This window comes from Electrona antarctica, assembly GCF_951216825.1.
Source record: "Electrona antarctica genome assembly, chromosome: 6".
In the NCBI taxonomy this organism is placed as follows: Eukaryota; Metazoa; Chordata; class Actinopteri; order Myctophiformes; family Myctophidae; genus Electrona; species Electrona antarctica.
The window spans coordinates 12,241,773-12,266,393 of record NC_136811.1 but is presented as its reverse complement, the minus strand read 5'-3'; the positions used below and the strand labels follow the sequence as shown (position 1 = coordinate 12,266,393).

The 24,621-nt window shown below is 45.6% G+C and overlaps 1 protein-coding gene across 1 annotated transcript in view; it reads right to left on the bottom strand.

The window, feature by feature from the left end:
• The window catches only part of grin2db (glutamate receptor, ionotropic, N-methyl D-aspartate 2D, b), a gene marked incomplete at its 3' end in the record, with an annotated part of 290,078 nt that overhangs the window by 158,511 nt on the left and 106,946 nt on the right, over nt 1–24,621 (bottom strand). Inside the window, 4 exon segments of the mRNA XM_079503474.1 lie at nt 3,123–3,323; nt 3,945–4,010; nt 9,697–9,903; nt 13,836–14,193. Coding sequence (XP_079359600.1) covers nt 3,123–3,323; nt 3,945–4,010; nt 9,697–9,903; nt 13,836–14,126 — 765 coding nt within the window. The 5' untranslated portion in view covers nt 14,127–14,193.

Sequence of the window (24,621 nt, the reverse complement as noted above, 5' to 3'; positions counted from 1 at the left end):
AAAAGTCACAGAACGAGAGGAGGAGGAGGAGAGAGGAATGAAAACAAACAGAAGAGTGTGGGGGTGGGCTGGGGTGGGGTGGAGTGGGGTGGAGGGGCTTGTCTCTGGGCAAAGAATTCCATGAGAGGGGGCGGGGCGGGGGGGGGGGGGATACCAACGGAATGAGCAGTAAAGGGGAAAGACATAATGGGAGGACAGATGTGGGGATGGATTTGAAAAGAGGAAATGATGACGGGAGAGGAGAGCAGAGCAGAGGGAGAAGGAGACAGTGAGCCGAGGGATGGCTGGATTGAAAGGAGGTGGAAAGGAAGGAAGCAAGGCCCGTAGGGGAGGAGGAGAGAGGGGAGGGGAGGAGAGAGAAGGGCAGCATATCTGAGGGGACTGAAAGCCAGGGAGAGATACAGACCAAAAACCATGAGTCACGGTGGTCAATGTCGGTCAGCCAGTCTGAAAAGGTGAGCGTGAATTTGCCAAAAAGTGTTTCATTATTAATGCATCGCACCGAGCTGGCGGCAGACTCTTAAAACGAAGTAGAACTTTTTTTTTTCTTCTGAAGCAACAAAGTTCTCTCTCCGTTCAGAACGTCAGTCCATCCCCGTCAAACTGCGTACAGTTCTGTCTGGAACGCTCTGTGATTTCACTACACGGATCTCCGCCGTTTTGTTTACATCATTTATCATCCTTCCTCGGACATGCTTTGTCAAAATTTGCCTCGGAAATGTCACCGTTATTGCAGGCGAAAGACACAGCGGACAAAGTGTGCGCTATCTCTCTCCATGGATTAATAGCCGAACAGTATATACGCTTAAGCCTTTAAGGAGCGCGCGGTTGTCTGCTATACCGTAGCGATCACTTTGAATCAGTGCATCCGCGCCTACTTTCCCCACAAAGCATGTACTTTATTTTTAATAAACGGAGCAATACCTGCAAGCTATAGTTCTGCCACACGTCTCACTGCGTACCCTTTGCAATAAAGCAGCTGATATGGTAAATGCATCAATTTCTACAGTGCCTTTATCCAAAGCATTTTACTATGTGACCCCTGTTAGCTGAACGAAACATCGATATATAGAGTTCATTCGCTTTTTATTAAAAAGAACCTAACTTACTGTACACCTTTTTACAGTGCTCAAACCGAGCGTGTGAGTAACACGGTTTGGGTAACTACTTGGAATAAGTGGCACTCCAACTTCTTCCTGCAGCCATGGAGCAACTCCATGCAGGCTCTGAAGCACTTTGTAAAGAGGGACAGACACACTCGTTGCTCGGCTGATAGTGACAATAAGCCACTCTGACCTACTTACTTATACTTGCAGTGGTAGCTAAGCCTAGATGCCAAAAGCCAACTGTTACAGTATGCCGCCATTCAGAGGCATTCTCAATGGATGTGTTTCACGTGAGCTGCTGTCTGGCTGAAATACAGCTGCCGTGGGCAGGTTCCAGAATGCTTGAGTGTTAAGTAATGTACAGTATGTACAGTATGCTCCGCTTTGCTGCTTTGCTTGTGAAGCTGAAATCATCCCATCCTCCAGCAGGGTTGTTCTCGTAGACTACGAAAAAAGACGAAGAATGTCCGTCGACTACCTTTTTCCACTGACTAAAACTAAATAAAAACTAAATAAAAACGAATCTATGATGACTAAAACTAAGACTAAATAATATTGACAATTTTGTCAATAAATAAAAACTAGACTAAAATGTTAGGGGCAGGGGGGACTAGTGGACAAGAGTTTTATGCTAGGTTGCATGCTGAACATAGCAGATCTACAAGCTCAACGTGCGTTGTGAGCTTGTAGATGCAACTAACAACTAAAATCAAAATGTACTGTCAAAAAAACAACACTGTTCTCCAGAATGTTTAACCCATTTTGGGCGGGAACCCCTTTTGGTGTTAGCATTATGTTATGTTTTAGCTATTGAAAAACAGCAGATCTACAAGCTCATAGCGCGCCACCGAGTGGCGCGCTACGAGCTTGTAGGTCTGCTATTTTTTTTAAATCGAAGAACGACTGACATAGAAACATAGCTTTTTCAGAAAACTGTCAGGATGTAGAAGACATTTTTAGAATCCGATCTCAGGTCAAAATGGGTCGTACAAAACAAGCACGGTAACTACAACTGATAAGAATCATCCTAACTCAAGTGGTATGGCGGAGCCCACATATATACCGCTAACTATTATGACCACATCTGCGTGGATGCTCATTGCTCACCTTATCGTTATAGTCAAAAGGTATCATATATTGAGTACGAATTTTACACCCGGGAAATCACGTGATGACAAAATATTTGCAATTCGGTTTAGTTTAATATTAAAGGATTTAGTAAAAAAGTTAAAATGACGCTGCTTTCTGTTGCTTTTTGGCGAAAACAAGCTACATTCAACTGCCAATAACTGTGGAACGGATTACGGTTACATGCCATAACACTCCTGACACTAACAGGGTCAGTATACATATTTGGTGTATGTTTCACCAAACGTGGGTAACTGTCGCATATTATCTGCAATGGCTCAATATTATATTTAGGCTCACAAGCTAGCTTATACAAACTATACTACTATATAGCGTTGTCTCGCCACAGAGAGGCAGAGGGAAAGTAGAACTTTTCTCAACTTTGCTGCACCTATTTTCGCTGTCTCTCTACCTACCTGCCGCAGTGGCGAAGGCGGAAGACGCTCCTTTGCCGCAGACGATGCAATTGAACTACGCCATAATCTCAGCGCGGACGTACAATACCGCTGCTGCGGTACAGTAGTGGCATAATGGTGTACAGTATAGATGCGTACGGTGCAGCATATACCAGTATAGGCTTGGACCTGCTACACCGCTAGAGTCTCTCTGAATAGGCTGACGGACGCACAAAAGACCAAGATCAAAATGTGACTCATGTTTTTTGTCGTTTTCTTTCTGTTTATCGTGTTGTCGTGCAGATCAGAGGTGATCAGGGGGTGGGGGGGGAAAGAAGAACAGAGGGGATAGAGGAGAGAGGGGAGACAGAGAGAGAGAGATGCGGCAGGGAGGGAGGGAGTGGCAGAGATGGACGGCCCTCCGTCCCCCCCAAACCAGCCGCCATCATCACCACTAGTGCGTTTTCTCCTCCTCAGCCCACCACTCTCTCACCTGCGCCTCATTCTCCTTCAGCAGGCGGCGGGTGCGCGCCCCACCGGGGTCGTCCGACACGTTGAGCATCACCACGCTCTTCTTCTCCCAGCCAATGAAGGAGCCGTCCGTGAGGCCCTCCACCACCTGGATGAAGTCCTGGTAGCCGTGGTGGCGCGTGGTCACCACCGAGAACGCCGTCCAGTCGTACTCCTCCAGCACCTCGGTATATATATATGGGGGGGAAAGTACTCAACATTTTTTGTTTTTTTATACTTAACCCATTTTGGGCGGGAACCCCTTTTGGTGTTATGCTTTGGCTATTGAAAAATAGCAGATCTACAAGCTCTAACATATCTGAAACCTCATATTACACACATAAAGACCCCCAGGAAAGTGTTCTAAATCTTCTAAAACTCATGTACTCATGTAAAAACATGTATTTTTCTTGCAAAAAGGGTGTCCCTTTAAGTAAATGTACTTAGTAGAGATGCTCCGATAATCGTCAATTTACCCTATCTGTGATCGGCAACTTAGAGAAACCGATAAGTGGTATAAATGTCAATCAGATATATAGACTAGTATATCTTGGACACAGGCATAAACATTCCCCCCTTCCTCCTCACACACATACAGGAACAGTTTTGACGTGGGTTTTGACACATAATATAATAATTTTGAAAAAAAAAAAAATCAAATTTGCCCTTTACACACAAGATCGGTATCCACCGATCATGAGAAAAAAAACAATCGGCGATCGATCGGGGATCGGTACCAAACAAAAAAAAAACACCTGATCAGAGCATCTCTATAGTACTTCTCTAGTCACTCTCCACCACTGACCTCGAAGATGACCTCCAGCTGCAGCGCCGTGGACGAGCTGAACTGCAGGAATATCGAGCCCGTCTCCTGCAGCGTCACGGGAGGGGGGGGGGGGGGGGGGGGGAGGGCGAGAGAGAGAGAGAGAGAGAGAGGAGAGAGAGAGAGAGAGAAAGAGAGAGAGATAGCAGGGCAGAGCAGAGCAGAGGAGAAGAAGAAGAACGGCACATTTCTTGAAGGATAAGCCCTTTTTCCCCCCTAGTTCTTTTCTGTGTGTGTATTCTCCTAGTTGTTGCAGTCATGCGCGATCGGCTTTCGCGATAACAAGGTTTCTGTCATTCCGTAGAACGTGGCGGCTTATCGGTATCCACCCTCCGCGCGTCTGTGACGGGATCACACCTGACAGACCCTTATGAAGTGTTTTTCAACAACACGTCCTGTCAACACTGTCACAGCGCCCCGACACTTCCAGTATAGGCCCTGCGAATAATCCTCACTGTCACGCTGAGACCTTGCATATTCCATCTTTTTCCTTTTTTTTTTTTTTTTTACATTTTCATAAATTATCTGCTAGGCTGAAAGTGTCTGTGAGTTTTATAAATGTTTAACCGATGGAAATGGTGAACAAGAAACTAATTACTATGAATAATAACTAGGCCTATACATCTGGATCCACCAGAAGACAGATCCTTTTTTTTTCCTTTTTTTGCATTTCCCAAAAATTAATGTTTTTGGACAATACAAGGTATCTGCCCGAATGCGCAACACTTCACAAAATATCCTTGACCATAATGGACAGACAAAACTCAGCCATGTCATCTCCATGCTCGTAGTCAAAGGTCTGCACCATCCGCATACGCACGCATGAAGACAGGAACGCCACAAGCCCTTTTATCCATTCTGGGCGGGAACCCCTTTTGGTGTTTTAAGCATTATTTATGTTTATTATTTATGTACGTTAGCTGTTGAAAAATAGCAGATCTACAAGCTCATAGCACGGCACCGAGCTACGAGCTTGTAGATCTGCTATTTTTGAAAAATCGTGAAAATGTGGCGCAGATCTTTGACTATATATTCTTTCACAGTGAACGTTTTCAACTCATATCTTTGCTTCTGGGTGGGGGGGTCCCTGGAACTACATATTTTCAGATGGGGGTCAGCGGCCAATTACATATATTTTTGGGGGGCATTGACATGAAAATGTCTGAGAACCACTGACATAGAAACATGTTTTTTTCAGAAAACTGTCAGGAGGCATTTTGTATCGTCATCATGTCTAAATGGGAAAGCCTAATTGATATATATCCGTCGCACAGCGGTGTGTCGCACGTCGGACATTGTGCGTCATTTCTGACGAGCGACACTGTTGCCTTTAATTATAATGAAATGTTAACTTTATGAACTAATTACATTGGACATAAAAACATGGACATTGGACATAAACAAAAAGTAATTAAAGTAATTCAAGTTTGTCATGTTTGCAAATCAATAATATAATCAGTATTCTGATATTAACCTGCGGGCCACATTAAGTGAAGGTGTGGGCCGCATGTGGCCCCCTGGGCCACCAGTTGCCCTGCATGTATGACTATAGACTAGAGAGTACATTAGGGTTTAAGTCAGCGGTCCCCAAAAGTATTTGGCCATGCACCCCCTCTTACCTCCTGACCTAGCTGACGCACCCCTCAACGCTCGGTCTCGTTGTATTTGGCCAAAAATGATACATGTTTTTTTATATGATCATGGCAAATAATCACAGAATGTCACTGCACTAGAGACCCACAGCTGCTCTATACATCTCCTTACAACAGTGTTTTTGCAGTTTGTGTTTATATTAAATAACACTATAAAACCTCCATTACCCTTTTCCGCGCACCACGAGGGGTGCGCGCGCCACAGTTTGGGGGAACCCCTGGTTTAAGTGATAACAATGCAGTGTGAGCGAGCGCTGCTGTGTTGAAAGGACAGGTCTTCACACTCCTCATAAACGTTATCGGGTATGGTCCCGTCAGATGGTCGTGACAGACGCATGGAGCAATGCATGGAGCTTTATATATATATATGTCATACTGCCACCTACTGTCCATTTATTGTATTACAAAGTGGGTGAAAAAAACACACCCCTTAAGGCTAAACCCCACCCATCAGAGGTGTGGCTACCAGAGGTACCTTTCGCCTGAAAGACTTTGAAAGGTACCTATATATGTCAGCCCGGAACAGACCAAGGGAATGTATATATATATATATATATATATATATATATATATATAAAGCTCCATGCACTGAAACAAACTCGTGACATTCTATGACAACTGATATAGCATGACGACAAACAACTACGAAAACACGGCTCAGGGTAGGAAAAGAAAAACTCAAACTTATCCCGTTGTTTACACAACCAAGCCAAGAGGCAAAATTGCTCTGCACTCTGGCTTGTTTACCTATGGTAGAGAGTTCCCATCAGGCCTGGTGGCAGTCAGCGTTATGCCTTCGCAAAACACACGCACACAAACTTCAAATAAGCCCACACACAACATCGGCCTTGTCGGAGAGACTTGTTTTGATTCCTCCACCACTACGGTGCCTCCGGCTTGGCCGGGTGTGCTCCAGCGAAACACAATTTGCTTGTTGTGTTTTGCGAGCGTTGGGAAGCATAGGCCAAGGTGTGGTCCATCTCTGTCGCTATAGTGCTGAGACTCCTTATTGGTCGGTCGGGGGCAGCCTGTTCAGCAGGGAGCGAACTATAGGACAGTGGTTCTCAAAGTGGGGTCCGGGGGGACCCCCAAGGGGTCCTTGAGGGAGTTCCCAGGGGGTCCCCCATCAGCTAAATGATAGTTTGGAACCAAATGGACCCTTATGGGACTGTACACTCTCAGAGTTAAATTAACATTGATTTTACAATATATACATTGGGGTTGGAGATAGAAATGCCATTAAATATGGGGGGCCGTAGCCTAATTCAGGTCAAATCTGGGGGGGTCCTTGAAATGAAAATGGTTGAAAATCACTGCTAGAGCCGTAAAAAAAAAAGAAATCTTCTCTTATATGGGGGTCCTTAGCAGATATTTTCAAATAGGGCTCTGCGGGCTAAATAGTATCATCTTGGGGGTCCTTGACATGAACAGGTTTGGGAACCACTGCTGTACAGTATAGGACCAACCAGAGTAGTATAAAAGAGAGTAATGACACTCCCGTTGACTCTCATTGTAACAATGGAATGCGGAAGTGCTCATTCTATCTCAATGGAATAGTTCCAGCGATAGGAGCAATGTTTGGAACTATCGCCCATAGGCACCCGCTTTGCGGCGAGATCAAAGCGTGTCACCACTCTCTTATAGATTACTCTGGGACCAACAAGTTGGGGGGTGGCAGTGACGGAGACTAGACACATGGAGGGAGGGAGGGACTAGGGAGGGTGGATCGCTGATGACTACATTGAGGGGGAACTTAGCCTCGTGTAGTAAGCCTTCATCTGCAATGCACTTCCTGCCCCATGCAGGGAAGATTAAGTCTGGCCCCTCTCAATTGTGGGAGGACTTCACGGCCCGAAGTGGTGACGAGCCAACCAGATTCATCTGGAACCAGGCTATAACCAACCAGGGCCCAGTATGCAAAATATAGGGGCGGGACAAATCTAATGCCGAGAGGGACGAGACCAATATCCACTCAGTGATATTAGTATCGCTACGCGAGGCTATGGGAAACAACAACAACAACAACATTTACATTTTACTTCATTAAGCACTATGTTATACATCTGTGTGAATATAGCAGATTTACAAGCTCACAATGTGTCACGACACGTTGTGAGGTTTTAGATCTGCCATTTCTGAATCTAAAAAAAACAAACAAAAAAAACACTGGGGGATAAATGTGTTTAACACACAATTATGAAATTGTGATAACAAAGAAATAAATAAAAATCAAACACATCAGACCAGACATTGCCCCAAAGGATATGCATGTATTTAATCCAGTACGTCTGACCAGTAGCAGGAGTAGAACATAATTATCCCCACCGGTCATGTTGTGGGGGTATCAAAAGCAGAGGCAACTCTTTCCCTGTGTGATTATTATAGGACTTACTTGTTGCTTTGGTTTAAGTAACAACAACCTCCTCTCTGCAGAGAAGCACAGCTCCTATAGGCTATACCCAGACACGTTATTTAGCCACGAAGATCCCCCAGCAGCCAATCATATCAATACGATCCCACAGCAGCCAATCACATCAATACCGGTTATACCGCCAGGTGGCTGGAGGACTATAAGGCTGCCAATACCTCCTCTGTCCTATCTCCTCTCATCTCCTCTGTCCTATCTCCTCTGTCCTATCTCCTCTCACCTCCTCTGTCCTATCTCCTCTCATCTCCTCTGTCCTATCTCCTCTCACCTCCTCTGTCCTATCTCCTCTCACCTCCTCTGTCCTATCTCCTCTCACCTCCTCTGTCCTATCTCCTCTCACCTCCTCTGTCCTATCTCCTCTCACCTCCTCTGTCCTATCTCCTCTCACCTCCTCTGTCCTATCTCCTCTCACCTCCTCTGTCCTATCTCCTCTCACCTCCTCTGTCCTATCTCCTCTCATCTCCTCTGTCCTATCTCCTCTCACCTCCTCTGTCCTATCTCCTCTCACCTCCTCTGTCCTATCTCCTCTCACCTCCTCTGTCCTATCTCCTCTCACCTCCTCTGTCCTATCTCCTCTCACCTCCTCTGTCCTATCTCCTCTCACCTCCTCTGTCCTATCTCCTCTCATCTCCTCTGTCCTATCTCCTCTCATCTCCTCTGTCCTATCTCCTCTCACCTCCTCTGTCCTATCTCCTCTCACCTCCTCTGTCCTATCTCCTCTCACCTCCTCTGTCCTATCTCCTCTCACCTCCTCTGTCCTATCTCCTCTCACCTCCTCTGTCCTACCTCCTCTCACCTCTCCTGTCTCTGTCGGGTGGAAACCTTGTATCTCCAAAAATAAAAACGTTGCTTTTCAGGGAATGGTGGGGAAAAGGATTTCAACTACTTCCAAGCTGATGTTCCTATTCTGGGCACTTCATTATAGATGGAATTGTTATGGGCTTGTATTAGTTATATTTAGATATTTTGTGCAATACTATGATTAAAAAAATAAAAAAAAATGTATAGGCTAAGACGGCGATACAAGGTTTCTTTGCCCGCCCAACAATGCTCTTATGTAACGCTACAGCTCGCAGACCACTAAACAACACTCACCCTCCTCTGGGTTTCATTGTTTCCTCAAGGCCAACATGACAAGCCACCGTGCAACGCAGCCTCCTCCATTACAACAGAACTACAACTCCCATGACCCTGCCATGGTTATTCACCTCATTGGGCTTGAAGCACCCGTGAAAACCGCAGGGCCACACAACAGATATAGTGAGTGTCCCAAATGGCCTTGAGGGGGTGAGCATTGTGGGGGCGAGTGGTGGTGGGGGAAGCTTCAATAGGAGATCATCAAAGAGCAGCTATTCCATTCCACGGATACAAAAAACAAACCGTTTAAACAGTTGTCTGCACAGTTAAATGATGCATTTTTCTTCGATGGAGCCATAAGATGCACAGATGCAGCAAGAACATGTACCGCGCGAGCGAGCGAGCGAGCGCACGCACGCACGCACGCACGCACGCTCGCTCACGCACGCACACACGCACACGCACGCACACACGCACACACGCACACACACACACACACGGGTCCATTACGTGGCAAAACGTTAGAGAACCCCCCCCCCCCCCCCCCATCCATTCATCCCTCCCCCTCTCTCTCTACCTGTGGCATCCTGCCCAGCCCCGCGCCCCCTCCCACGGCCACAATGGGCAGCCCCGTCTGGGCCGAGACGAACTCCAGCATGGGGGCCAGGGGCCCCCAGGCCGTGGGTGGGGGTCTCTCCTCCTCGTAGACCAGGCCCTGGAGGGGCCGCGCCGCCAGCAGCTCGCACAGCTGAGAGAGGACCGTCTTGGGACTGCTGTCGTTCACCTGTGGGGAATCACAATCAGAAAAATCAGCTTTATTGTACAAAAGTGGGTGAAATGGGCTCTATATGTTGCGCACACGCCGTTTTGGAAAGAACTTGGGCCCCTTCCAGTGTTGTTTTCGTCGACTAAAACTATGACTAAAAATGTTCGTCGACTACCTTTTTTCACAGAGGAAAACTAAATGGAAACTAATAGAAAACTAAGCTATGACGACTAAAACTAAGACTAAAATCAAAATTTGCTGAGAAAAACAACACTGGCCCCTTCTCTACTTCCTTACAATTTAGGCATTTAGCAGACGCTCTTAGCGATTTATGGCAATACATCATATACATAAGCCAAGGACTAGTTACCATGAATCATACGTAAGCTGAGAAGAACATAACAGTGGAATATCTATATAATGGAATGTGTTACCGGCGATGCTACTATATGAAGGCTCTGTTCCATTCCAGTCAAAGTGTTGGCTCACTGGGAAGCACTCCGCTACACCAGTGGGTCTCAAAGTGTCCGAGAGTGGGTTCGACTCCCCGATAACTGTGAGTTATTATGGGGGGTTCCTTGAAATAAAAAAGTTTGAGAGCCACTGCACACTAAATGGACTAGAGCCTTAATTAGTATCATCGGTAACACCTGGAAGTAGGGAAGTGGCCCGGAGGAAGGAAGAGTTATTCTGTGTGCAAAGCTTTTTACCACAAACTGTACAAGTAAAAGGTTTCCGCGGTAAATCATGTCCTCGTGTGCTTTCTCACATCAGATATTGACAAGCCTTTGCAACACTGTACAACAATATATTTATTTGTTTTGCTTTAACCACAAACTTTTTTTCCTTGCATGGGTCCTCAGAGAGCGAGGGTGGCGAGAGAGAGAGAGAGAGAGAGAGAGAGAGAGAGAGAGAGAGAGAGAGAGAGAGAGAGAGAGAGAGAGAGAGAGAGAGAGAGACGTTGTTTCATTCGGCAAGAAGGGGGATGGGAGATGGAGGAGCCATGCACACAGAGAGAGAGAGAGAGAGAGAGAGAGAGAGAGAGAATAATAAATCAATTGATTAAGTGAAATAAAGTTGCTCGAATCAAACTGAAATTGAATGGAGGGAGAGGTGGCGGAGACAGAAATACCCAAACAGAGAGTAATGCAGGAATGATAGAAATTGCGAGAGAGAGAGAGAGAGAGAGAGAGAGAGAGAGAGAGAGAGAGATGCACAGGCAGAAAGCAGTGAGGTAATTGAAACTGTACTGAAGTGATAATAGGCAATGGAACGGAACTGAAATTGAAATTGACCTGAGAGTGAGAGAAGGAGACAGCGGCAAAGAGAGTGAGCCTTGGAAAGAGAGAGAGAGAGATAGCCCTTTTGTGTATGTCTCACAAAACGAAAAGGAGGGGGAGGGGGAGAGAGAGAGAGAGAGAGAGAGAGAGAGAGAGAGAGAGAGATGGATGCTCATGTTGCACACTCTCACTGCCTGCTTTCATGTTTTGGTTTGTTTGTCGGCGTTTGAGATGTATTCGTGTTGCAATTTGTACTTGGCAAGGTAACAGTGATCTTACCATGCCAATAAAGAGTACTGAATTGAACAGAGAGAGAGAGAGAGAGAGAGAGAGAGAGAGAGACACAGAGAGAGAGAGGGGGGGGGGGGGGGGACCGAGAGACAGACGGACAGAGAAACCCATAGCAAAAAGAGGCCATGGCGGCCAGGTGTGTCTCATAATTATTATGTGTACTGTATCTCATAGGGAAGGTGTCATGTACTGCGTTTTGCAGTGACATTGTTAGGCCAATAATACAAGCTGTTGGTCAAAGAGCGCACGCACGCACGCACGCACGCACGCACGCACGCACGCACGCACGCACGCGCACAGCAATTCACCTCAAATAATGAGTGTGAGCATGAATAATGTATATCTATGATTATGAGTCCCCTTTCCCTCCCGGCAGGGCAGAAGCAAGGCGTCTGCAGGACGACAGCTCTAATGGTTACTTGGGACCAATAGACGTGCCCATTACCATGAAGGTCTGGCCGGGGTTCGATCCCCCGCTAGGGACAATGAGTGTCTCATCAACCAACCTGTCACAGCTGTGTGTCCTATATAGAGAAACTGGTTTTTACAACCCTATTCATAACAAAGTCTGTTTAGTTTGCATTTGAGCCACGGACCACCATGTGATGAGATTTAGCTTCTCAGTCCCAAAACTCAGAATATTTTTGTCGCCGTTTGATATTGATGTGGTAGCAAATATAGGAGAGATAACATTGATTCCATTGATCCCATTGTAGGCGAATCGGGAGCAGTGTAGTGGCGCCTGAAGTGGGGGATTGTTCCGGTTGGTTTGAATGGGAAAACATGGCACAGGCTGACTACATTTAACGATTTAACACCTTTTGGTGTTTTAAAGCATTATGTTATACTTTAGCTATTGAAAACTAGCAGATCTACAAGCTATACAACTTGTATAGTCTGCTAGTTTTTGAAAAATCGTGAAAATTGTGCCTCAAATCTTTGAATATATATTATTACAGAGTGAACATTTTAACTCAAATCTTTGCTTCTGGGGAGGTCCCTGGAACAACATATTTTCAGATGGGGGGGCGGGCAGAGGCATATTACATATACTTTTTGGGGTCCTTGACATGAAATATTGAGCACCACTGACACAGAAACATGTTTTTTTCAGAAAAATGTCAGGATTGTGAAGACATTTTTTTTTTTTTTTTGACGTCAGGCCGAAATGGGTTAAGCTGTTGTCGCTGTTGTCGAAAACAAACCCAAAAAACATCTGTATAGTCTCCTCTGGGAATACCGTTACTTTTTTGGATATAATATTGAGAAAACGGTGATCTTCACTGCACATGGAACGGAAGCCCTTCTCGGAGCTATACAGTAACAGTGGAGGTTCCAAGCGGGACTAAGCGCCCAAGTGTGAAATCCATTGGATGAATGCTTCTCAGGATGTGTGAAGGACAGGCCAGACAGAGACACATTCCTGGGATTTATAGATACATTTCCCTTGGTGGGGGAAACGGACGGGACGTTTGGATCCTGTCCGTGCAGAATAATGGAAGCAGTGATGACCCATGATGCCACCCATCTATTACAGTAGAATCTACGGTGACACTTTCAACCTTTTTTTTTTCATATCAAGGTCCATTATTTATTTTCGGTGCATTTGAGCCTGCACGGATCGAGGACCACCGTTTGATGAGATTTAGCCTCTCTCAGACCCATGAAGACTTTCAAATATTTGCCAGGAAAGCTAATAATGTGGCGGCAAGTGTCCTGTTTTGTGCTTCTATATATCTATAACACCCCCCCCCTCCCCTCTCTCTCTCTCTCTCTGTGAAAGTGGTCGTGAAGTGGTCCTTTAGCCATCTTATTGAAGAAAAAAAAAAGGTCCTTTGTTCTGGTGACTCATACTATTTCATACAACTCAATTAATTTCAATGAATACTCATTCTATGTGAGGTGTATCCTTGTTCTTTTCATTTCCCCACCCATTCTGGGCGGGAACCCCTTTTGGTGTTTTAAGCATTATGTTATACTTTAGCTATTGAAAAATAGCAGATTCACAAGCTCATCGCTACGAGCTTGTAGGTCTGCTATTTTTTTTTTAATCGTGAAAATGTGGTGGAAATCATTGAATGTATATCTTTCAGAACGTTTTTAACTCATATATTGCTTCTGGGGGGGGGGGTCCCTGGAACAACATATTTTCAGATGCGGGTCGGTGGACAATTACATATAGGGGGGTCCTTGACATGAAAATGTTTGAGAACCACTGACACAGAAACATGATAACTGGTCAGGATTTAGAACGCATTTGTAGAATCGTGCTCAGGTCGAAGTGGGTTAAACACAAATTAAAAAGTAAATCGCAAAAAACATCACCACACGTATCGGGACAATAAAAGTCACCAGAACCAAAGCACAACAGTCACCTACCTGTAGCCAGATGACGTTGGCCGAGCCCCACTGGGTGACCACGCTGTCGCCCAGGGAGCTGTGCACGCGGCCGAAGCCCGGGTAGAGCACCCGGCCGCCCGGCCCGCCCACCGCCGCCTCGGGCTGCCCCGTGGCGCCCGCGTGGATCACGGCGATGTTGAAGTTCATGGTGGTCCCGGCGTCGCGCTCCCGCGGGCTCGGACGCAGCAGCAGGTGGGGGGAGGAGTCGGCGCCGGGGGCCGCCCACTCCGCCAGGGCCAATAGGAGAGAGAGCGTGGGTATGGCGACCATGGCAAACCGACCCACCGCCGCAGGGGGAGGGGCTGGGTGTGTGAAGCACTCGCTTGAGAGAGGGTGCCTGGTGGAGGACGCACGCACACGCACACACACACACACACACACACACACACACACACACACACACACACACACACAGTTATAAGTCAGCGAAATGAGTTAATATACAATAACAATACATAATCTGCTTAACCACTTCAAACGAATAGTTCACCCCTCAAAAAGGAGAGGAGGACAGATCGGTGAACCAATCAGGGCGTGACCCGCCCCTCTAGACCAGAAACCTAACACGTTAGCTCAGGCTAGACAGAAAGTAGCTCATGACATGTCTATGGTGGATCGTTATGAAACAAACACTTTGCAGATGGAAAGAGGATAATTCAAGCTTTTCGTGCAGCTGCAATGTTGGCGAGTTTAACGTTGTTTAATTAATACAATCAGATGTCTGTCAGAGGGCTGTCAATGGCAAAATTGCACCTAGTCACCACCCTGCCATTAACTTAAGGGCACGATGGCCACGCTCTGCAAATGTCAAATGAGTCTCCTACTGAGCAGCCACATCAAACCACAACAAATTATCGGCTCAGGAATGCGACAAAAACAAAAAATCTCCATGAATTTCAAGGCTTCATGAATCACCGGCTGAGTCATTTATAGACATTAAATCGTCTTGTGGGTGAACTATTAAATACTACTTCAACACTAATTTGTTTTCTGTTCAGAACAGTGAAATAAACGACCTCTCCTCCGTTAACCGAGCACTTTGACGAGCTGAATAAAAAGCAGTGTAAAACAGCAGCCTCTCACTCGGCCCCACTGCGCTGCTGTGTGAGTTTCAGTGCAAGCTCTGGGTCGGGTGACCTTCTCCAGGCACACACAAGGACAAGTGAACGCACCAGTGATTGCCAGCACTTGATAGCCAATGAAACACACATTCTGTGTCCAACATCTCAGAGACTAGATAAGACACCAGGGGAATTGTAGTTCCCAAAATGCAGTGTGTGCACTACAGTGACTACTACAGCCCTTTGGACACACAAGTGTGTACTGGTGCAGGAAACACCGATGCAATGAAATGATTTGCAATATTTATGGCTAGCTATACCTCGGCTATTCAAAAATAATTCAGTTCAGGGGTGCCCTGCTGGCTCAAGTCAGTCTTCAACAGGGTACGGGAAACCCGAGGGTGTCCTCAGAATTCCTAGTGTCATAGGAAACGTTTTTTTTGTTTTTGTTTTTTTAATAACCCTCACAACGCTGCAGGGTGTTGTGAGCATGTAGACCGGCTATTTTGGTGTAGCGTGAAAAAAAAAGACCAGACCAAGTACAGTACTCAGATCAGCCAATGCAGGAAAGCTGGAAGTACCCTCACTAAAAACGCCGGGACAACGCTCCACACGTCCCAAACTCTTCTCCCTTCTGGCCCCAAAACTGTGGAATGCACTCCCCGTTGCAATCAGAACTGCAGCATCACTCCCAATCTTCCGCCGTAGTCTGAAGACCCACCTTTTCAGACTCCATCATGGCCCATAGCACTTATCCTACCCCCTTAGATAGCACTTTTTAGACTAAAGGTGGCCTTACACTAGCCGATTCTTTTCAATCTGAAATCTGATAGCACCACACACTACAGGATAATCGGAGCGGGGCAGAGCAAATATCAAACATGCTTGATGTTGATCGGGTCGATCCCGATCGCGCCCCGAGCAGATCGATTGGGTCGGGCACCCCCCGAGCGTCAAAAAATGCCCGATTATCGGCTAGTGTAAGGCCACCTTTAGATAGCATTTGAAACAGACTTATAGCATGTCATGTAGACAGTACAATAATTGCATTGTATATAGTCATAGCACATCATAGTACATATGTATAGCATAGTATAGTATATATGTATAGTTAATATGTATAGTGTCATTATATAGATATGTTCTAGTTACGTTCTTAGCTTACGCATGTTTCTTGATAAATGCATTTTATATATGTGATGTATTCCCATACTTTTGTTCTTGCCTAATGTAAGTCGCTCTGGATTAAGAGCGTCTGCTAAATGCCTAAATTGTAAATTGTACAGTAGGCGGCGTAGGTCTACAAGTATTGTACAGTACAGTACAATACAGGGGGTGAAAATCCACATTAACATGAGGAGTCCAACACTGATGATAGAGCTGTCAAACAAGTTTATGAAGCTATATGAAATCTGTGAAAAGGTTTAATATGCAACACAATGTTATACAACATAGTGGAAGTCCCTGCTTCATCTCCCTCTCAGCTAAGGGGTCCTTGGGCGGACACACGTTGAAGACCCCTGGTGTGCAGGGGAAAAAGAACAGACCGATTACCGAGCCAAAAGGTCAAGTTTACAAGGTATTGACCCGACTACACATTTTACATGAATCCAATATGTAGTGGGGGGGTCCCTGCTTCATCTATCTTTTAGGGGGGCGTCCTTGGGCTGAAACACGTTGAAGATATGTTCTAGGCTTTCAGATACAGATACAGCTTTATTTGCCATTGTGTATACACACATAGGAATTAGTGTTGACGTTAACATGTGTGCGTTCAATTATTTTTTCACAAAAAACACAACAACCAACAGACACAAGACAACAGCGTGTAGGGAAAATAAATATAAAGTGCTATAAGAGTTATAGTTCATAGTGCAATGTTCCCGGTGTCAAAATGCCGGTGTCACTATAGGGGGCAGGGTAGCCGCAATTTGCAACTCTAGATTTTTTTAATAATGGGATGAATCTAGTGCAGGGGTTCTCAACGTTTTTGGCCGGGGACCCACGGAAATGCTTTGGCAATGTCTCGGGACCCCCGCCCCGCCCCCTCCCGACCCCCAATATAAATTGATTGCTACAATAACCTTATAATAGAGACAATACACCATAAATAAATACTGAAACCAGATATAATCATTAGTATGCATGTACTATGTGTACTATATGTAAACTTTTTTTATATATATAATTTGGGGACCCCCCCAAAATAATTTGGCGACCCCCCGAGGGGTTGCGGCCCACGGGTTGAGAACCCATGATCTAGAGTTGCAATACCCTCCATTGACTTCCTACTCATCCGATTTTCATCTGCGATCTGCTTGTATTAAACAACGTTAAACTCACCAACATTGCAGCTCTAGGCCAGGCTTGAATTATCCTCATTCAATCTGCCGAGCTTTTGTTTCATAAAAATCCACAGACATGTTATGAGCTACTTTCTGTCAAGAAATTCTCTGCAGGTGATTATTTTTCTAAGTGTTGGAGTTATTTGGAAGCACTCGTTTTTATTAACAGGTCGCGCTGCTGCCTCCTGCATTATGTGCAAATGCAAAACAGGTGGTACGTAGGGCCGTTCAGTGACTTACGACGAGTGCTTCCAAACTCCAACACTTAGAAAAAGAATCACCTGCACATAATTTATTTGACAGAAAGTAGCTCATAACATGTCTACGGTGGCAGATTGAAAGAGGATAATTCAAGCTTGGCCTAGAGCTGCAATGTTGGTGAGTTTAACAGCATTTAATACAAGCAGATCGCAGATGAAAATTGGATGAGTGGGGAGTCAATGGAGGGTATTGCAACTCTAGATTCATCCCATTATAAAAAAATCGAGAGCTGCAAATTGCGGCTAGGGGCAGGGGTGGAAGGGAAGCCAGAGTCATTGGGCAGCCTGGCAGCTGAGGGGAAAAAACTTTGACTCTAGAGAGAGAGTGTGTGTGTGTGTGTGTGTGTGTGTGTGTGTGTGTGTGCGTGCGTGCGTGCGTGCGTGCGTGCGTGCGTGCGTGCGTGCGTGCGTGCGTGCGTGCGTGCGTGCGTGCGTGCGTGCGTGCGTGCGACTCTGTCCAGGGAAAATCTTGCAAACCACCGCAGCGCCAAATTTCCTGTGCACACTGACAGAAAGCCAAAGACGTCACCATTATTCTCACTCTCAATTGTAGGTTACTAGAGAGTAACCTACAATTGAGAACCATTCTCCCCAACAAATTCAAATACGCCACCACAGGGATTGCAGTGCCCGGCCTTGAGTCGGTCGGATAAACGGTAACATTGTCCAGTACATGCCAGTGGACCTAATGAGCCCAACTGATGTCGCCACACCTGTGCAATTTCCAGGCTCTGCCTGAGCCAATTGATCGCCATGGCAACCCCAGCCTAATTCCCCACACCTGCCATTTGATTACTTAAGGTGGCCTTACACTAGCCGATAATCGGGCATTTTTTGACGCTCGGGGGGTGCCCGACTCAATCGATCTGCTCGGGGCGCGATCGGGATCGACCCGATCAACATCAAGCATGTTTGATATTTGCTCTGCCCCGCTCCGATTATCCTGTAGTGTGTGGCGCTATCAGATTTCAGATTGAAAAGAATCGGCTAGTGTAAGGCCACCTTTAGTCAGTCGGCACTCTTCAGACATTCTCCACACATTCTCCATAGACGTTTACCACTGCACAAGGACTTACAAAGGCAGACAGACAGTTAAAGGCGTAGTGAAACGGAAATGGTGGACATTTTATTTTGAAGTTTCAGACGGTTTCAAGTTGAAACTCTGAAGTTTCTGAACCAATCAGAGCGTCGCATCCCTTCAGGCGATGGTAGCTAGGGACGGTAGCTATGATACAGCAGGACACATGGAATGTTTTTGTTTACAAGTCAGATAGTCGGCCAGCTGTACCAGTTTGCTGTTATGTGGCTTATTTCTACCCTGTAATGTTTTCACATACATATTGTAGCGTGATGATTAAGTTGAAACCGAGTAATACACTGTCTGGATGTTATCTTGAATGGGAATAAAAATGGAGGATTTCTGTAATCAGTAGCAGCTGTGTTGGACGGATGCGCAGATATGGGGAATTAAACGGGTGAGCTTCATTTGTATTGGCTTTTATTGATGTGGGCCTCGACACGTCATCACGCAGTAAGTTTTCGTTTTCAGGAAGTAATTCAAATTAGATTTTATGGACTTTTCATATAAAAATACACAAAAATGAAAATGTACCCATTTTTTTGGCATCCATTGTTAGGTATGCTCATTATGATGACCACGGATGTGGTCTAAAAGTGTGAAAAACATATTTTTCATTTCACTACGCCTATAAAACGGGTGCTATGACAACAGATATAACGGGTATTGCATACTAGGGTGGGGAATGCATTTCATTGTTCCCAACATTCATAGTTTCCAACGGGTCTAGTTGAACCAATGATAAGGAGCCTATAGATCTTGAACATACAAGGTTTCTGTGCACCCGACCGATACGATACATCCGAAGTGCTATTCATCCCACATTAGCCCCTTACAAACACAATGCCCACACACTCAGAAATGATTCACCCTGAAGCAGTATTCAATAGCCTCTTACAATGTCCACGCACTCGGACATAATATGTGCAATTTACCTGCCACTGACTCATTTAACAGATGATAAAGACTGTTCTCCCCTAAATTATGTTTAAATGTGTCCAAATTTGACTGAGGGACTGCCATTGGATTTTTTAGAATTTTCGTTTTTTTCATGTCATATGAAAGCAGGGAATCGTATAGCTTCAAATTGACATATTGCTTGTTCAGTTTGACCCACCAGTTTTGGAGATACAGTATGGCTTATAGAGTAATGTCTTGCAGAGAAACAGCGAGTTAAGAAAACAGGCTTGAAAGGTTCACTTCTGTGGACTAGCTACATGTTTAAGCATTTATTTCATATTTATGTCGATTCCAGCTCTGACACTTTTCAGACATGCTCTAGTATGTGAAGAGTCTGCCTGTGCTATTAACTCATTCAAAATTTCACCTCTGGTGAAAAGCTGGAATTTGCGCGATGGCAGGCTCTCAGTCAAATCTGGTCACAAATTATTATGTGTAAATAAGGTCACAATTGGGTTAAACTCTCACCTTTATTATTTGGGTTAAGTAGGTAATGTTGTTTGGAAGGTGTTTGACATGTCTTGTTGCCACAGTGTTTCCTGAATGCTGGGCAGTGGCAAAGGACCAGAATGGAGGTTTGGGCTCCCTTATATGGGGCCTGACAAATTGGGGAACATGATTGGTCCCTCCTGCTGGACCATACCATCTGTGGGCTGTTTTACATAAAGTTTAAGAGTTATTATGTGAATTACCGGTACTAGTGATATTTTGATGAATAATGCTACACTTTAAAATGTGTTTGTTAAAGTATTGTCTCTGGACATGGAAATATGCTGGTTGTGGAATCAATCAAGGTTGGTACGGTCCAGTGGGAGGGGCCTAGCCTATCTAAGAACCCCCTTCTTAGATAGGCTAGGCCCCTCCCACTGGACCGTACCAACCTTGATTGACCAACCTGCCGCTTTGCAGCAGTCACTGTAGGGCTGAAGTGGAGTGAGGACCAAGAGGGCCAACCTTGCAAGTTTTGTAAATATTGTTGATACTACTTCTGTGGAACACCATTTTGTTGTTGGACACTGAAAGAAAGGTGAATAAAACACATTTCTTTTGCTTAACACAATCAGTGCCGGAAGTCCTTCAAAATAGGAGCTCTGGGGTGCCGGAAAGACATGGCCGCTTTTACTCGGAAACCCATGACCTGGAAACAATCCACTAAAAAAAAGTTTACTTTACATAGCTAGCTTACATTGCGATCGTTTTAGTTTATACGATATATGATCCAACAAGCATTCATATTTTGCGGGAGAGACGGATGAGGAGCAGAAATGAAGCGCTAGTATATCGATCCGTTCAACACCACGGAGAGCGCCCTGGATTAGGAGAGACGAGTCATTCTTTCTGCCGCGCTAATGGCTAAATCAATGATAAGCTAACAATTGCCTAGAGTGTAGCATACGGTAGCCGAAAGGCGAACTGACAAATAAAAAAAAGGAAAAAATTCAGAATATTCTTATCTCGCCCTGTATCATTGAGGATGCGCTAAGACGTCCTCACACGTCGGATGTACGCGTCGATTGGGACCCCTAGGACGTGTGGCGACGTCCTTTGTACGGAAACGGTTAAAAGGATTTGCCATATGTAATTTTGAGCTGGTTCAGTGCCATTTTTGCCTCACACTACCTCCACACTCAGGACAAAGTGTGACAAGCCCCCTTACACTCAGAAATGATTCACCCGAAGCAGTATTCAATAGCCCCTTACCACACACTCGGAAAGATGTGCAATTAACTATTAATTATTCTAAAATTAGGTTTTATCGTCATCTGACCCAAGAGTCTTGTTACGAGGACATTTGAAGTGCCCAGAGAGAGAGAGAGAGAGAGAGAGAGCCCTATAGACATAGTGCCCAAAGAGAGAGAGAGCCCTATAGACATAGTGCCCAAAGAGAGAGAGAGAGAGAGAGAGAGAGAGCCCTATAGACATAGTGCCCAAAGAGAGAGAGAGAGAGAGCCCTATAGACATAGTGCCCAAAGAGAGAGAGAGAGAGAGCCCTATAGACATAGTGCCCAAAGAGAGAGAGAGAGAGAGAGAGCCCTATAGACATAGTGCCCAAAGAGAGAGAGAGAGAGAGCCCTATAGACATAGTGCCCAAAGAGAGAGAGAGAGAGAGAGAGAGAGAGAGCCCTATATACATAGTGCCCAAAGAGAGAGAGAGAGAGAGCCCTATAGACATAGTGCCCAAAGAGAGAGAGAGAGAGAGAGAGAGAGAGAGCCCTATATACATAGTGCCCAAAGAGAGAGAGAGAGAGAGAGAGAGAGCCCTATATACATAGTGCCCAAAGAGAGAGAGAGAGAGAGCCCTATAGACATAGTGCCCAAAGAGAGAGAGAGAGAGAGAGAGAGAGAGCCCTATATACATAGTGCCCAAAGAGAGAGAGAGAGAGAGAGCCCTATAGACATAGTGCCCAAAGAGAGAGAGAGAGAGAGCCCTATAGACATAGTGCCCAAAGAGAGAGAGAGAGAGAGAGAGCCCTATAGACATAGTGCCCAAAGAGAGAGAGAGAGAGAGCCCTATAGACATAGTGCCCAAAGAGAGAGAGAGAGAGAGCCCTATAGACATAGTGCCCAAAGAGAGAGAGAGAGAGAGAGCCCTATAGACATAGTGCCCAAAGAGAGAGAGAGAGAGAGCCCTATAGACATAGTGCCCAAAGAGAGAGAGAGAGAGAGCCCTATAGACATAGTGCCCAAAGAGAGAGAGAGAGAGAGAGAGCCCTATAGACATAGTGCCCAAAGAGAGAGAGAGAGAGAGAGAGCCCTATAGACATAGGGCCCAGAGAGAGAGAGAGAGAGAGAGAGCCCTATAGACATAGTGCCCAAAGAGAGAGAGAGAGAGAGCCCTATAGACATAGTGCCCAAAGAGAGAGAGAGAGAGAGCCCTATAGACATAGTGCCCAAAGAGAGAGAGAGAGAGAGAGCCCTATAGACATAGTGCCCAAAGAGAGAGAGAGAGAGAGCCCTATAGACATAGTGCCCAAAGAGAGAGAGAGAGAGAGAGAGAGAGAGCCCTATAGACATAGTGCCCAAAGAGAGAGAGAGAGAGAGAGAGCCCTATAGACATAGTGCCCAAAGAGAGAGAGAGAGAGAGAGAGCCCTATAGACATAGTGCCCAAAGAGAGAGAGAGAGAGCCCTATAGACATAGTGCCCAAAGAGAGAGAGAGAGAGCCCTATAGACATAGTGCCCAAAGAGAGAGAGAGAGAGAGAGAGAGAGCCCTATAGACATAGTCCCGAAAGAGAGAGAGAGAGAGAGAGAGAGCCCTATAGACATAGTGCCCAAAGAGAGAGAGAGAGAGAGCCCTATAGACATAGTGCCCAAAGAGAGAGAGAGAGAGAGAGAGCCCTATAGACATAGTGCCCAAAGAGAGAGAGAGAGAGAGAGAGAGAGCCCTATAGACATAGTGCCCAAAGAGAGAGAGAGAGAGAGAGAGCCCTATAGACATAGTGCCCAAAGAGAGAGAGAGAGAGAGAGCCCTATAGACATAGTGCCCAAAGAGAGAGAGAGAGAGAGAGCCCTATAGACATAGTGCCCAAAGAGAGAGAGAGAGAGAGAGAGAGAGCCCTATAGACATAGTGCCCAGAGAGAGAGAGAGAGAGAGAGCCCTATAGACATAGTGCCCAAAGAGAGAGAGAGAGAGAGAGAGCCCTATAGACATAGGGCCCAGAGAGAGAGAGAGAGAGAGAGAGCCCTATAGACATAGGGCCCAGAGAGAGAGAGAGAGAGAGAGCCCTATAGACATAGGGCTCATCAAGCCCTTGATACATCAAATGTATCGAAAGATTTTGATACATTTGACAACTTGAAATGGGACATTTTGCATAATGAGTACTTTTACTTTTGGTAGGCCTTAATTTTTTTATTAACTATATTGTATGCCAATGAATACTTTGGTACTTTTACTCAAGTACATTTTTATTACAGGACTTTTACTGTATCTGCATGGTACTCTTACTCCTTATCTCGGGCGTGGTGTCCAAACAGTTAGGTAAAGAATCAAACCCGTGTGAACTGAGTGGTGTACGGTCTTATATAGTCTGATCAGCTGTGGTCTGACGTAATGTCTGACGTAATGAAATCACACCCGTGTGAACTGGGTGATCATAGCAACCGTGCTCATTTTTTGCGCACAGACAGACTAACAAAGCCAGTTGTAGGAGTGGTTTACACCACTCAAAAAAAATTGCATACTTTGGCCTGGGCCGTGGCTCAGTGGTCCAGGCACCTTGGCCGGTAGTCTGAGTCTGGCAGTGTGCCGCGGGTTCGACTCCCGATCCCGACGGCCTTTACTGCATGTCGTCACTACCCCATCTCTCTCCACCATTTCCTGTCAGCCTACTGTCTGTCCCTCTATAAAAAATCACACCCGTGTGAACTGAGTGGTGCAAGGTCTTATATAGCCTGATCAGCTGTGGTCTGACGTAATGTCAGTGACCATAGTAACCATGCTCATCTGTACGTGGCCCCACGTACAGGTACACACATACATACAGACAAAGCTGGTTGTTGGAGTGGTTTGCACCACTCAAAAATATAAAATAAAAATCACACCCGTGTGAACTGAGTGGTGCAAGGTCTTATATAGCCTGATCAGCTGTGGTCTGACGTAATGTCAGTGACCATAGTAACCATGCTCATTCTTTTGAGGGACAGGTACACAAACACACACACACGGGTACTAACAAAGCCAGTTGTTGGAGTGGTTTGCACCACTCAAAAGGTGAAAGTACATACTGAATACATACGGAATACAATACTGAATACAATACTGACATACTGAATACATACTGAATACAATACTGAATACAATACTGACATACTGAATACAATACTGAATACAATACTGACATACTGAATACAATACTGAAGGCTCTGATGATGATGATGATGATGGTGATGCCCAATTCATGCATGGCCATACGCCGGCCGCCACGGGCCAGAAGCACGGCCGATCTACAAGCTGGGCTGGTGCGGTACGGCAATATTATTATATGCTGCAGGCCTAGCGACAACGAGAAGAAGGGGGGGAAAGAATTATAACAAGCTGGAGGGGAGGGAGGGTGCAGA